The sequence below is a fragment of the Lissotriton vulgaris genome, chromosome 3_1 (assembly GCF_964263255.1).
Source record: "Lissotriton vulgaris chromosome 3_1, aLisVul1.2, whole genome shotgun sequence".
Lineage (NCBI taxonomy): Eukaryota > Metazoa > Chordata > Amphibia > Caudata > Salamandridae > Lissotriton > Lissotriton vulgaris.
In genome coordinates this window covers 2,098,407,471-2,098,422,154 of record NC_141689.1, presented here as the reverse complement: position 1 = coordinate 2,098,422,154, position 14,684 = coordinate 2,098,407,471, and the positions used below count along the sequence as shown (strand labels likewise).

The window sequence follows — 14,684 nt, the reverse complement described above, 5'->3', positions numbered from 1 at the left end:
AGAGACTCCACCGTCTGAACCCAAAAGGAGCTTTGTCGTTGAACATTGATTGCAGAGAGTTCCGGGCGGACATTCGACTTTAGGCTATGTTGGAGCTAAGAAAGGGAAGGCAGTGTAGGAATGGACCAACTCACTATGGATTGCGCTCTGCATAAAGATCTGGTATGCATTTGCCATTGCATACTCGTTCTACCAGAGCTAAGGGTAAGACCACTACGTTAGCTCGCCGAGTCACTGTCCTGGAAATCTCAGGCAGCAGCGTGAGTGTCTTTGCACAAGTTAATCAAGCACTACTGCCTAGATGGTCAGGTCCGTAGTGACGTTTGCTTTGCGCACTCGCTCTTCCAGTACTTTTAGGTTTAACCTGTTCGCAGACCCACCTTTGAGAAGGTATTGCTTTGGTATCTATTCTAAGATGAGAACTCTGCGGTTAGAAATCTCTTTCAAATGAACAAGTTACTAACCTTTGGTAACGCCTTATTTGATAGAGAGACTTTCTAGCCACATATTTCTTAGTGACCCTCCTATTCTCACCACTCTGCAAATGGAGTAATTAGGGTCTTCCTTCTGCTGGCATTAGTAATACAGACTACTGGTGTATGTCCGCATTCTTCATGGCTCAGGGTTGGCACCTATGTAAGTACTGCACACGTAACATCTGGCATGGCTGATGACGCTGAACCAAATGACAAATACCGGTGAGCATGGGTACTGCTTGAAAATGTCTGGAAATACTCTGACGCCTGGGCTATATTCAGAGGTAAGGAATTTGCAGCTAAATAGTTTCTACCAAATATTGTTATTAAAGATAAGTAACTTGTTATTTAATGCTACAGCCTCTGATTGTGACCTTAAAGGCCTTCCATTCCAGAAATGGGGTTAAGACCAAGCTCTCGTTTTCTGCGAAACAATGGGCATTTGATTACTTAATGATTTCTCTGAATACTGTATCCTCTAGCCGCAGCAGCTGCTTGCATTAGAATGGTTTGGGAGTAGTGATCCTGACCCAGGTCAGCTCTATCTTCAAGGGGTTGTGATTGGGAAATGTCTGTGCTAGGTATGTGGCATGGTAATTGTGTGGCTGAAGTCTTCCAGAGCATACAATCCAATCTAATGTGAAGTTTGTGGGGAGGCTGCATCGTAGGAGTGTTCCCTATGATGTCCATTACGGATATGCCTAGGGTCCCAGGAATGGAGCCAGAAGGCAGGGCACACTCGTTTTGGACCACTGGTAAACCGGGAAGGGGAGGAATAGGACCACTCCAGGGCTATATTTATTGCTCTATTAAAATCTGCTATGAGCAGCCATGGTATGTCTTCCACGCTCTGCTAGTTTCAGAGATGATGTTTGGAGAAAGGCTTATCTGTGTTCCTTGAATATATGCTAATGAAGACCCGGGGACTCCCATCTAGTTGACCCTTAACGAGGACCAATTGTCAGTCCGAGTCAATCCTCCTCTTTAGTAAACTGCATGCCCGGACATCCCCCCCCCCCCCCCCCCCCCCCCCCATCCCTCTCGGGCAAAGGCGGTACATCAAAGTCTGCCTCCCTCACCCAAAATGTGATGAATCTCTTGAAGGTAAGCTTATATGCGCTCTGTTTCTTTAATTGGCCCTGTATTTTATGGTGTTTACTCATTGTGCCCAACTTATATTTACCCCGGGTACTCATGAGGGAAGTGTGATTCAAGTAAACATAGTAGTGTACCCTTGTTCTCCCCAAGTGAATAAACACGGGGTTAGAATGGTGACTGGAGCGTCAATATAAGGCAGGGCTTGACTTAAATAACTTGTATCCCACAACAACTGTAACATCAACATTGTCATTGAGGGAATTACCAACTGAACCAATAACTAGACCTTAGTTGCTACCGGGATTGAGGCAGCACTAGGGCAACAGCTGATGAGCATGAACTGCTCTTCGAGCCGTCTAAGGTAAGTTAAGAAGGTGTATTAAGGTTAAAATTAGCCTTGGCACGTTACTTCTCGTGCTAGGTCGCATTTAACTGGTGCTCGTTGCACATATGTAAAGGTACCTTGTTTTTCTCTTTGTCACTTTTCTTAATAAAATTAGATATTGTGTTATATAGAAGAAAATTGGCACTTCTCTAGCCCATCACCGAATGCTTGGTTTGTTTTGCATCCATTTGTTATGTAATGGTGTGTTAAATCTTGTGCTATGTTACAAAGTCACACTATGAAATGTACTAATTATTTGTCTCTTAAACTGTGTTACATAGCTATAGTGTTAAACTGCTCAAATGCATTTTGGTGTCTGAATCACTTTAGAAGGATGAAGTTCTTTCTCTGTAAAAGAACATTCTTTGGGATATTTCATTAAGTATTTATGCACACAAATTGCACAAATGAAGATTAAAAAAAATTTGCATGTGTAATTTTCACCTTTGTTTTTTTTCATACAGGAGGGAAAGTAAAAGGTGTTGATCTTGAAGCACCAGGAAGTATTAATGGGGTACCACTAGTGGAGGTGGACTTGGATTCTTTTGAGGACAAGCCCTGGAGAAAACCAGGTAATTTGTTTTCCCTAGCAAAATATCACAAATCTTTTATCAGTTTGAGAATGATTTTTCCAATTATTTCTTGACTCGCTTAATATTTTGATCATAACTTTGTTCCTGGCCAGTTAATTGGCAAACAAATCAGACAATTTGTTTAAGTCGAAAAGTGATCATAGTGCTGTCAGTTTAGGGAGTGAAGAAAAAGTTAACCTGTGAAAAAAAAAACAGGTGCGCTTTAAGAGAAGATGGTGTAAGATTGTATGATTTAGTTTTACCGGGAAAAAGTATCAAAAATATTTAAGGGAGCTTGGTTAGTTGAGAGGGGCAGGAGAGAGGGAAGTGGTGACATTGAGTGATTAAGAAGCTGATGTGAAACATCATAAGGACTAGGAAACTGCTTAACATGAAATGTTGTTTAATAAAAAGATGTATCTTTAGCTGGATAACAAGCTGTGAAGAATTAGCAATATTTTGCAGTGTGGTCCTATTCTAGATTTACCTGCTATACATCATTACACCCGCTGGTGAGTGGGTGAGGGTACAGCATTTTAAAAATGTATCATTTTGCTTTTGTGCATTCACCATAGGTGCAGTACGTATGTCTCATAACGACATTAACCGTAAGCCCACAGTGCGCTGCTGCATGCTCACTAGATGCAGATTTGATTTTAAGCGATTTGGATCAGAAGCATTCTCCTAATCAGGAGTAGAATCGAAATTTGCCTAGCTTTGTAACGGTAAGTTTCAATTCTATTAAGGACACGGAGGCGAGGATTATGCTTTTCCTTCTTTGCTGTTTATTACAATTACAAAACACAGCTGCCAGAAAAGCACTGAAATTCGGAAAAAAATGACTGTATAATCTCCAAACAAAGAGATTAATAACATGTATCATCAAAATCCATGAAGAAAAACTACAAATCCCATCAAGTCCATGAATAACTCTACAACAATAGTCCTTTCACAGTGTCCATCGCACGAAGATAGGGGGTCCATCTTGTGTCCCCTTCCTTCGCGCCAAAACATCAATGGTCCTGCTTCGAACCCTCATTACCTAGCGGGATAAACAACAACAACATAAGCGTCGCAAAGCCAAAATTGGACAAATAGCAACATCAATCATCAACTTTCCGCAAATGAAGAATGCAGTTACACCATCAACAATCATGAAAGAATAAACAGTTTACTTACAGCCATATGGGTGGGATCTCCTCCGAAGGACCGGGAGGGATAATCCTCCCCTCCGTGTCCTTAATAGAATTGAAACTTACTGTTACAAAGCTAGGCAAATTTCGATTCTATGTCCGGACCGGAGGCTTCAGATTATGCTCGTTTAAAGCTTACTTACCACCAAATGCGCTATATCCACCACTGGTTTAAAATAAAAACTTTTAAAGGTGGAATCCGAGGACCAGTCCGCCGCACGCATCAAATCCTCCAATCGCGCACCCAACGAGAAAGCCTTCGAGGCCATGGCCCCCCTAGCCGAATGTGCGCCAAACATTTTAGTGTCAATGCCAGCTTCTTGTCAAACCCACCGCACCCTTCTGGCTATGGTGGGGGAAGATACCGCCTTGTGCGGTTTACGCAAGGCTATGAGCAACTGCCTTTCACCCGGAGGGCGAAGTTCAAGAGTGACATCCTCAAATGTCTTAAGGCACTGAACCACACAGAGCTTGGGTACATCCGCAAATGCTGGATAGGAGATCGATCTCGTCGCAGACTTCGTGCGACGACCCACTGTAAATGTCACTCCTTCCGGTGAAAAAATTCTCGCTGAGATGTCCAGGGCCATTACATCCGAAACCCTATGACACGACACCAAACACAGGAGCATAGCCAATTTTGCGGACAACTCCTTCAGGGATAGATACTGTTGTGTTGCTGGGAAAGACAAAGTTCACGTCCCACAGGACTGAATAACGTGGTTCTAGGGGCAAAGACAGCCTCACTCCCCTTAGGAGCTTACAAACAAAAGGATGTTCTCCCACCGGGGCTCCATACACAGGCTCATGAGCCGCCGAAATTGCTGACCGTATCGCATTGATGGTGCGATACGCCAAGCCTTCCGCTGCCAGGTCCGCCAGGAAATTCAAGATGGGAACAACTCCTGCGACCAGGGGATCCAGGTTTTGTCGAATACACCAACGAACCCACCTGGTCCAAGCGGACCGGTACCTCTTTGTAGTACTGCCGGCCCAGGCTTTAGACAAAAGGGTCTGAGCCGACTCCGAAAGGCCTGGGAGCGACCAACGTCTCCGGAAAGCCGCCATGCCATGAGGCGGAGAGAATCCTGCATTATGAGATGGTGTGGATCCCCGTTCGGACTGAGAAGATGAGGGAGTAGGATTGGAGAATCCCAGGAAAGTTCCAGAAGAACCGGAAACCAAACTTGAGATCTCCAAAAAGGTGTCACCAAAACCACATTCGCCTTCTGGCGGCGGAGCTGAGCCGCTGTCCTCAGCACCATCGAGAAAGGGGGGAACGCATAGGGCTTTCCTCGACTCCAATCCTGGAGGAATGCATCCGTGGCTTCCGCCAGCGGATCCGGTCTCCAACTGTAAAATCTCCGCAGCCGGAAATCCAGGCGGGATGCAAACAGGTCCACCGAGAACGGACCCCACAGACTGTTCAACCACTGGAACACTTGGGTGTCCAGTTTCCAAAGGCTGGAATCCCGCAGATACCTCGAATGCCAGTCTGCAACTTGGTTGTCCTGGCCCGGAAGGTATTCCGCCGTCACCGAGACTCGACGGGATAGACAATAATCCCAAAAATCCTTCGCCAGATCTGCTAGTGCTCGGGACCGCAGACCGCCCAGATGGTTCACATAACGAACCGCCGAGACGTTGTCCATCCGTAAGTCTTTGGTCCAACAGCGGATCGCAAAGGATCCCGCCAACAGCTCCAAACAGTTGATGTGGAGCTTTTGTTCCTCGGACGACCAAACGCCGCCTGTAGAGAAATCCCCGCAGCGGACGCCCCAGCTGGATCTGGTGGCGTCTGATTCGATGACCAAATCCAGAACTGACCCGAAAATTGCTCGGCCGTTCCACGCCTCCATGTGGGAGAGCCACCAAGCCATCTCTCCTTTTACCTCCTGTGACAGAGGGACCAACTGGTCGTAGGACAAACCCTTTCTGAGGTGATGTGCCTTGAGGCGTTGTAGGGCTCGATAATGCAGGGGCCCCTGGAAGATTGACTGAATGGAGGAGGACAGGAGTCCCACCACTCTGGCAATCTGCCGCAGGGAGGTGTGAGACTTTGCAATAGTCTGTTTTAGTACATGACGGATCTTGGCTATCTTCGGTGAGGGGAGGCTGAGCGAGGCCTGCATGGAATCCACTACGAAACCTAAGAATACCATAGTCTGTGATGGTGAAAAGACCGACTTGTCCTCGTTGATGATGAACCCGAGTCCTTGCCACAAGGAAATGGTTCGATTGAGCTGGAGAACCAACTTGTTTGGGCACTGATTCATCAGAAGGATGTGGTCCAAGTAGACTACCATTCGGATTCCCTGACATCGAAGGGCCTCCACCGCCGGGTGCAGCAGTTTGGTGAAGCACCAAGGGGCCGATGAAAGCCCGAACGGAAGGGCGGTGAATTCGAAGACTTGATTCTTCCAAATAAATTGAAGGAACCAACGGTGGGGAGGATGAATGGGTACCACTAGGTATGCATCTTTGAGGTCAAGCCGGACCATCCAGTCGTTCGGAAGCAAAACGTCCCGGAGCAGATGGATACCTTCCATCTTGAAATGGTGGTACACCGACCACCCGTTGAAATCTCTGAGGTTGATTACAGGCCTCTGTCCTCCGTCCGTCTTTTCCACCAGGAAGACGTTGCTGAGGAACCCATGGGGTGCCGTGTTGTCCGGCAGATGGCCCCTTTGCGTAATAACTCCGAGACCTCCTCGTCGATTAAACTTTTGCAGCGTGAATCTTTCTGGATTCACTATGCTGTGCATATTCCGCGGTCTTGTGGTTGGGTCCGGATTCGTAGTCTTTTTCTTTGGTTTTTTTTTTTTTTTTTTTTTTTGTAGCCCTTGTGGGCGTCGGCGTCACACCTCCTCGGTGCATTTCCGGTGACGTCGGCATGCTTCCTGCGGAAGCTCCCACTCTTGGGCGCCATCTTCAGATTCTTTTTTCCGCGGTCGGGTCTGGATCGTTCCCGTTTGGGCTCCAGACATTTTTGGAGAAAGTACTGAAAAGACTGGAAGTTGGAGAAGATATTGGAAGAAGAAGACCAGAGAAGACTTCGCAGGACACTGACGAAGAGGAGAGAAGGTGAAAACCTCGGGAACTTCGACGATCGTCGACGTCCACGCGCTCAGTGAGGCCTGACCGCACGAGGATGGACAACACGCCGTTCAAGTTCTGCCCGAACTGCAGACACAAGTACGCACAGAAAGACCAGCACCTGGTTTGCAACCTCTGCCTACCGGTAGAACACAGAAGCGAGGACTGCAACGCCTGCGCCGTCTTCGCCCAGAAGACCCTCCGAGTGAGGAAGAGACAGAGGGTAGCACACGCCGCCCTCGGAGGAAAATCCCCGACACCATCGCTGTACGAGCTGGGGATGTCCTCGGAGGAGGAGGACAACGCTGCCGCAGAAGACGACGGCTACACGGTCGTAGAGACCGATTACAAGAAGACACCTGATAAGTTAGGAGACTCAACGTCCCATAAGAACACCAGAGACCCTGAGTCTCGAAAGCTCGAGGCCAAGAGCCCGAAGGCGCCGACGCAGCGACATCTGTCGTCCGCGACCACAAGCAGGCCCGGCGGATCCTCAGAGAAGGAGTCCCTGGCGCCGAAGGCTGTTGACCAGCAGAAAGCGTCAAAGATCGTCGCCGAAAAGGACCGATCGACGTCGAGGGAGAAAGACCCTAAAGCCTCGGCAACGTCCAAGGACCCGAAGCCCAGTTCGGCGTCCAAGCCGTCGACGCCGAAGATCTCGACGGCGAGCCAGGCGCCGAAGAGAGGAGCCGAACGTTCCGAAGCCGAGAACGCGGCAGAGGTAGAAAGGAAGAGACGCCGGCTGGAAGCCGAGATGGCGAGCCTCTTGCAGCGAAGGAAGGAGGTCGCCGCCGAGATGTGTGGAATCGTGAACGCACTCAAGACCAAGCACGACGTGCTAGATCTGGTCGTGGAGGAAGAGGAACATGTCGACGACCATGTGCCTAGCGACGAGATGGTCGACGACCGGGAAGCTGAAGAGAATCCCTACGAGGATTACAGCTACGAGGGCGAAGAGAGCAGTAGAGTGGACGACGAGTCGGTCACCTCTGATCCACGCGAGGAGGACTACCTAGACGTCGACACAGAGAGCCCGGAGGAGGCAGTCGACTCGTACCCCTCGAGACCCTCGCCGCCCGACGACATCGGGGCATACAACTCGGCGATACAATCTGCCGCGACTGCGTTCAGGTTGAAACTCGACAAGGAAAAGCAGAAAGCAGACTTCCTGCTAGAGACTTTGCTCCCAACGCAAACAAGAAGCCAGTTCCTCCCAATGCTCGAGAGCGTCTTGGCGCAGGGAAAGGAAGCGTTCAAGGAGCCCGCTACATGCAAGGCAGTAACTCCAAGAACAGAGAAAAAATACAAGCACTCCTCGAAGGACCCGGCCTACATTCGAGGCGAGGTCTCCGCTGACTCCATTATCACGGCCACAGCTAGGAAGAGGGCGAGCGTATCTACTACCTCGGGCCCACCGCCGGATAAGGAGAGCAAGAGGATGGATCTGGTGGGAAGAAGGATCGAGCGAAATGCTGCGACCCACTGGCGCATGGCTAATTCCAACGCCCTGCTAAAAAGGCACGTGTACCAAATCATGGAGGGACTGGGGCACTTGGTGAAGGACCTACCCCAAGAGGCCAGGCAGAAGGCCGAAAAATTGGTAGAAGGGAAGAACGCGGCAAATTCTTGCCTTAAGACGGCCCTGGACGGAGCAGACACCGCCAGCAGGCTAATGATGATGGGTGTCACGGAGAGGAGACACGCCTGGCTTAGGATCTCAGGGTTCAAACCCGAGGTGCAACACAGTATCCTGAACACACCGTTCAACGGCGAAACACTTTTCGGTGCAACGGTTGACGACAAACTATGCCAACTCAAAAAGGATAACGAGACTGCTAGATCCATGGGGGCCTTGCAGTTCAGAGGCAACAGAAGAGGCACCCCGGCGCGGAGGCCCGGCGGAAGAGGTGGAATCCAGCCAGGTACATCGCACCAGGCCTTCCAGCAGACGCACCAGGCAGACTCGCAGGCTCAGCAAGGTCACCACAAGCAGTCCTGGCAATACCAACCAAGGGGTCAGTCCTTTCGAGGGAGAAATGGACGTGGCCAGAATAGAAGAGGGGGCCAGCAGCCCGCCTCGAAGTGACTTCACACTCCCCCGGGTGCCCGACCACAGAAAAGATCCCAGGGGGCACCGTGTAGAAAGGGGTCTGGACAATCTAATGACCTACGACCACATGACACCAGTGGGAGGAAGACTAAAGTTCTATCTCCAGGAATGGAGAGAAATAACATCAGACAAATGGATCCTAAACATCATTCAATTCGGATACTGCTTGGAGTTGGAGAAAAAGCCAACAAACAGAAAACCAAGGGGGAAGCCACCAGCAAAAGAACAGCTGGCGAGACTTCAGGAAGAAGTGCAAGAACTTCTACAAAAAAAGGCCATAGAAAGAGTTCCCTTCAGCGAGAGGAACAAGGGAATATACTCAACGTACTTCCTAGTACCAAAGGTCGACGACAAAATGAGACCCATCCTAGACCTGAGGTTCCTCAACAAATTCATAAAAACACAAAAGTTCAAAATGACCTCCTTGCAGGAGGTGCTGCCACAGTTGCAGGTCGGAGACTTCATGGTCACAATAGACCTCAAGGACGCCTACTTACACATACCGATGAACGACAAACACAAGCATATGCTCAGGTTCGCTATCGGAGGAGGCCACTACCAGTTCACAACCCTGGCCTTCGGACTAAAATCAGCACCGAGGGTATTCACAAAGTGCCTCGCGGCAGTCGCAGCGCACTTACGAAGACAGGGGATACACGTATACCCTTACCTCGACGACTGGCTAGTAAAAGCAAGCTCGTACCACAAGTGCAAGCAACATGCGCATACAGTGACAAGGACACTCATACACTTGGAGTTCTCCGTGCATTGGAAGAAATCATCAATGGAGCCGGAGCAAGTGAAGATCTTCCTGGGGGCACAGATCAACACCGTACAGGGCAAGGTCTTCCCCAGCGAAAAGAGAGCGAGGGCACTGGTCAAGGAGACTCGCCTATACCGGAAGGGGCAAGCTCGGACAGTGAGGACTGCGAGCAAGATCATGGGAATGATGGCATCATGCATCCACCTAGTGCCGAATGTGCGGCTCCACATGAGACCCATGCAAGAATGGCTGCAGGAACAATGGTTGGGAGGATCTTGTGGTAGTGACGCACGCAGTGCAGAAGGAGATGGCATGGTGGACCCTGGAGAACATAACAAGGGGGCAGCCACTTACACTTCCAACTCCGACAGTGACCATCACCACGGACGCATCCCTGAAGGGATGGGGCGCTCACATGGAGGAACTCAAAGTGAGGGGCCTGTGGACGCCAGCAGATGCAACAAAGCACATCAATTACCTAGAATTAAAGACAATCTTCCTGGCACTGAAAGCCTTCCAGACAAGACTGTACAGGCAGAGGGTGTTGCTACAGACAGACAACACCACGGCGATGTTCTACGTCAACAAACAGGGTGGAACACAGTCGTCGACGCTTTCGACGCTGGCACAGGAGATATGGAGGTGGGCCATCCCTCTCCAGATAGACCTGATAGCCATACACCTACCAGGCAAGGAGAACATTCAAGCAGACTGGCTGAGCAGACAGACCTCGGCATCCCACGAGTGGGAACTCAATGCTCAGGAGACGAGGAGGCTGTTCAACAGGTGGGGGACACCATCAGTGGACCTGTTTGCAACACGCCAGAATGCGAAATGCCGAAACTTCGCATCCAGACAACACGAAGAAGGGTCCCTTGGGAATGCCCTATGGATAGATTAGTCCGGGAAATTTGCATACGCTTTTCCCCCGATACCGCTGATTCACAGAGTGCTGGCCAAGTGCAGGGCGAGCACCATGACCCTGATACTGGTCGCGCCGCAGTGGGCGAGGCAGACTTGGTACTCGCAGATCATGGAGATGGCGCAGTGTGCGCCCCACAGATTCAGCAGGAGAAAGGACCTGCTCTCCATGCAGAACGGAGAGGTGCTGCACCCAGAACCGGAGAGCATGAGCCTAGTAGCATGGCTCCTGAGGACATCGAATTCGCACACTTGAAACTGCCAGAGAGCACACTCAGGGTTCTTCGGGAGGCACGGAGGCCCAGCACAAGGAAGTGCTATGTCGCAAAGTGGAAAAGGTTCACGATGTGGTGCAGGAGGGAGAGACTTCACAATAAAATGAAGAGGGACTCCACGGTACTGAAATACCTGACACACTTGCTGGACAAAAAGCTCAGCTCGTCCTCGTTGAGAGTTAACCTGGCGGCTATAGTGGCATACACTAGGGGTGAGATGGGCAGAAGCTTCTTCACATCACAGGTGGTAAAGAGGTTCCTCGAAGGAGCAAAAAGGATTGCACCACCCAAGCGGGTGCCACCACCGGCATGGAACTTAAACGTGGTCCTGACGGAACTCATGAAGGAGCCCTTCGAGCCACTTCACAAGGCCTCTTTGAAGATGCTAACTATGAAAACTGCTTTCCTGGTTGCAATTACATCCTTACGCAGAGTGAGCGAACTGCAAGCGTTAACGCTACAGGAGCCCTACTTACAAATACACAATGACAGGGTGGTGATGAGGACCGACCCACATTTCATGCCGAAGGTGGTGTCCAGGTTCCACATGAACCAGTCCATTCAGATACCGAGTTTTTTCCAAAAACCAACCACTAGCGCAGAGCGGGCTCTGCATACCCTGGATGCCAGAAGGGCGGTCATGCATTACATCGAAAGGACAAAAGGACACAGGAAAACGAAACAGTTCTTTGTGTCGTTCGCCAACAGTCACATGGGCAAAGCAGTCACTAAAAACACTATTGCGCGATGGATCGCGCAAACAATCCAGCTCTGCCACAAAAGGGCAGGAGAAGAACTGGCAGAGGGGGCACGCGCCCACTCCACTAGGAAGAAGGGGGCTACAATAGCCTTCCTGGCCAATACACCCATACAAGACATATGCCTAGCGGCAACATGGGCTTCGGTGCACACATTCACGAAGCACTATTGCGTGGATGTTCAGATGAACAAGGAAGCACAAGTCGGACAAAGGGTGCTCCAGCATATATTCAGAAACCAGAGCTCATCTTCCACCCAGCCACCACGGAAGTGAGAAACCGCTACGAAATCTATGCACAGCATAGTGAATCCAGAAAGATTCACGCTGCAAAACGAATAGTTTCTTACCTGTCGGTGTAGTTTTGCAGCTTGAAGATCTTTCTGGATTCACTAGCGAACCCACCCACCTCCGCCAGAAAGATGAGGCTGGAGAGAGAAGAGGTGGGCAAAAAAAAAAAAAGAAAGAAGGGAGAGAAGTAAGAGACTTTAAAGGACAAAGCGGTAAAAAATTCTCACCTTAAATAGAACATTGCCATTGCTTCGGAAACGAGAGAAACACGGGAAAAAAGAATCCGAAGATGGCGCCCAAGAGTGGGAGCTTCCGGCAGGAAGCATGCCGACGTCACTGGAAGTGCACCGAGGAGGTGTGACGCCGACGCCCACAAGGGCTACAAAAAAAAAAAAAAGAAAAGACTACGAATCCGGACCCAACCACAAGACCGCGGAATATGCACAGCATAGTGAATCCAGAAAGATCTTCAAGCTGCAAAACTACACCGACAGGTATGAAACTATTCGTTGCATCCGCCTGCGTAAAAACGATAGGGTTTGGCACCCTTAGCTGGCAGGGCTGATCGTAAAACTCTATGCGGACACCCCGCACTGTCTGCAGAACCCATGCGTCTGCTGTGATCGCTGCCCAAGCATCCGGAAAACCCGCCAGCCGTCCCAGAATTTGTACCTGACTCGCAGGTATCTCACTTACCATGGGAACTGTTACCACCGGCGTCGTTCCGGAAGCCGCCGCCGCGCCCTCTGAAGCACTGGCCTCTCGTCGGATAAAAGTTGGTGTAATTTGCAGACGTGTTGTACTGGCCTCTGCCGGAGCCTTGCCCTCTGTTGGGTAAATTTTGATCGCCACGGCCGGTCGCGTGGCCCCTACCGCAACCGCCCCCTCGGGGAAAAACGTTGTTGGAATACCCTTTTTATGCTGGACTGGGCCTTGTCTAGGGAGGTAAAAGTATTGACTAACTTGCCCAACTCCTTGATGAATGGATCACTAAACAAGCCGCCCTGCGCTACAGCGCCCGCCTCCGAAGATGCTAAGTCTCCTAACTTGGGGTCTAATTTAATCAGCAGAGACCTGCGACGTTTCGGTCGAGAAGGCGCAGTTGGCGTTTCCCAAGAATATGACCACCCTCTGCGCCGAACTCGATAGCACGTCTGGGGATATGGGAGCGCCAGAAACTTTGGCCTCCTCGGCCATATCCAGGATTAGTGTTATGGGGCCTATGGCGTCTAGCAGTTTATCCTGGCAGAAGCGCCAGGAACGGTCAATCCCCTTACGGGGGTCCTTGACGAACTTCGCCATCAATGTGGCCATCTTGCCATGCAACTCGGGTGTCATGGCGACTTTTCCCTCCAGGGCAGGACGCGGACATTCTCCCCTTAGGCAACTCCGTGCCTCCTTTTCCAGTGGCTTGGGGAGGCGTGCTGCCACAAACTTCGCGTCCTTGTCCCCAGGAACCCAGGCCGCCGACCGCGGATGCACAATTTCGTCTGGGTCCAGCATGCCTGAACTATCCTGCGGTAACTCCGCCACAGAGCTGGACGGCCGCCATGAGCACACCGACTCGTCGTCCGTGTCCGCCGGGGAGATCCCTCCCGGGGAGGGAGGGGCTGTCCCAGTCTGCCCTGAAGGTCCAGGGGTCGGGGTCGACGCAGGGGTAGGATCGGTTGCCTTTGCCAAAAAAGCGTCCCGCAGGCGCTCGAAGGCACCCCTGTCTACACCCTGCGGGCCCCCAGTAGCCCCGTCCCTACAAGCTTTCTTAGGCGCAGGAGGTACCTCCTCTGAGGACGCGGAGTTGCCTCCAAAGGTCCCCAAATGCGCTGGTCCTAGCTTCGCGCACTCTTCTACAATGCGCGCCGAGAGCCTGTCCTCCATGGGACCCACTATCTCCTGCACGCACCGATAAATGGAACTATCAACAGCATCGTAGAAATCATCATCATTTAGATATTGATGAGATTCCTCTTCCTCTACGTAGTACCCCTCTGCCATCACTAACTACCCTGCTCAAAACAAGAAAAGGGTGGGCACGGGGCACACAGGTAATCGCAGTACCTGGATATGGACCAGCCAGAGGCTAGCAGGTAAGTCGGGCTGGGAACCAGACCTATCGAGGCAGCACCGCCTCCAAGCACGCAGACCCTCACAAAAGGACCGGGTCCACTCCGCGCCCCCCCCCCCCCCCCCCCCCTGCGCGCTTACAGTAAGGCTTACTATATGAGGCCAAAACTTTGCTTTGGGCAACGTTTTGTTTAAACGCGGTGAAAACCGCTATGGTGCCGTGATACAGCCCGTAGGCGTTTAACGCGGTAATCCACCGATACAGACCCGTCGGGGCGTAATACAATATAATTGTGGCAATACAGCCCGAAAAACGGGCGTCTGGGTGGAGGCGGCAAGGCGAGGCTCCGGCGCGGCTCCTTCTCCTCAGCGCGGCTCCCGTCAGTAAGAGGAACCGCGCCGAGGAGAACGAGATGCGACGGCTCCCTCTAGCGGCTGAATCAGTGCCGCGTCAAGTTCGGGGACATCGCGTGAGGGGCGAAAGCGTCCCCGCGATGCTAAAAAAGGGCTCTGGGGAAATAAAACACCACAAAATACGTTTAAACACAGATCCCCCAATAGCAATACAATAAAGAACAAGAAATTAAGCCCAATCATGCAACAAACTCTACCCAAGACCAAAATGAAAAAGAGCAATGGACTTAACTGGCTGCGAAGCAAGAGGAAGGGGACACAAGATGGACGCC

The 14,684-nt window shown here is 50.9% G+C and overlaps 1 protein-coding gene across 2 annotated transcripts in view; it reads left to right on the top strand.

Moving 5' to 3' along the window:
- Window positions 1–14,684, top strand: part of FIP1L1 (factor interacting with PAPOLA and CPSF1) — a 604,847-nt gene that overhangs the window by 213,203 nt on the left and 376,960 nt on the right. For both annotated transcript variants that reach the window (XM_086962650.1, XM_086962648.1), the window contains exon 6: window positions 2,424–2,531. In XM_086962650.1, the coding sequence (XP_086818776.1) occupies window positions 2,424–2,531 (108 nt within the window). The remainder of the gene's footprint in view (window positions 1–2,423; window positions 2,532–14,684) is intronic.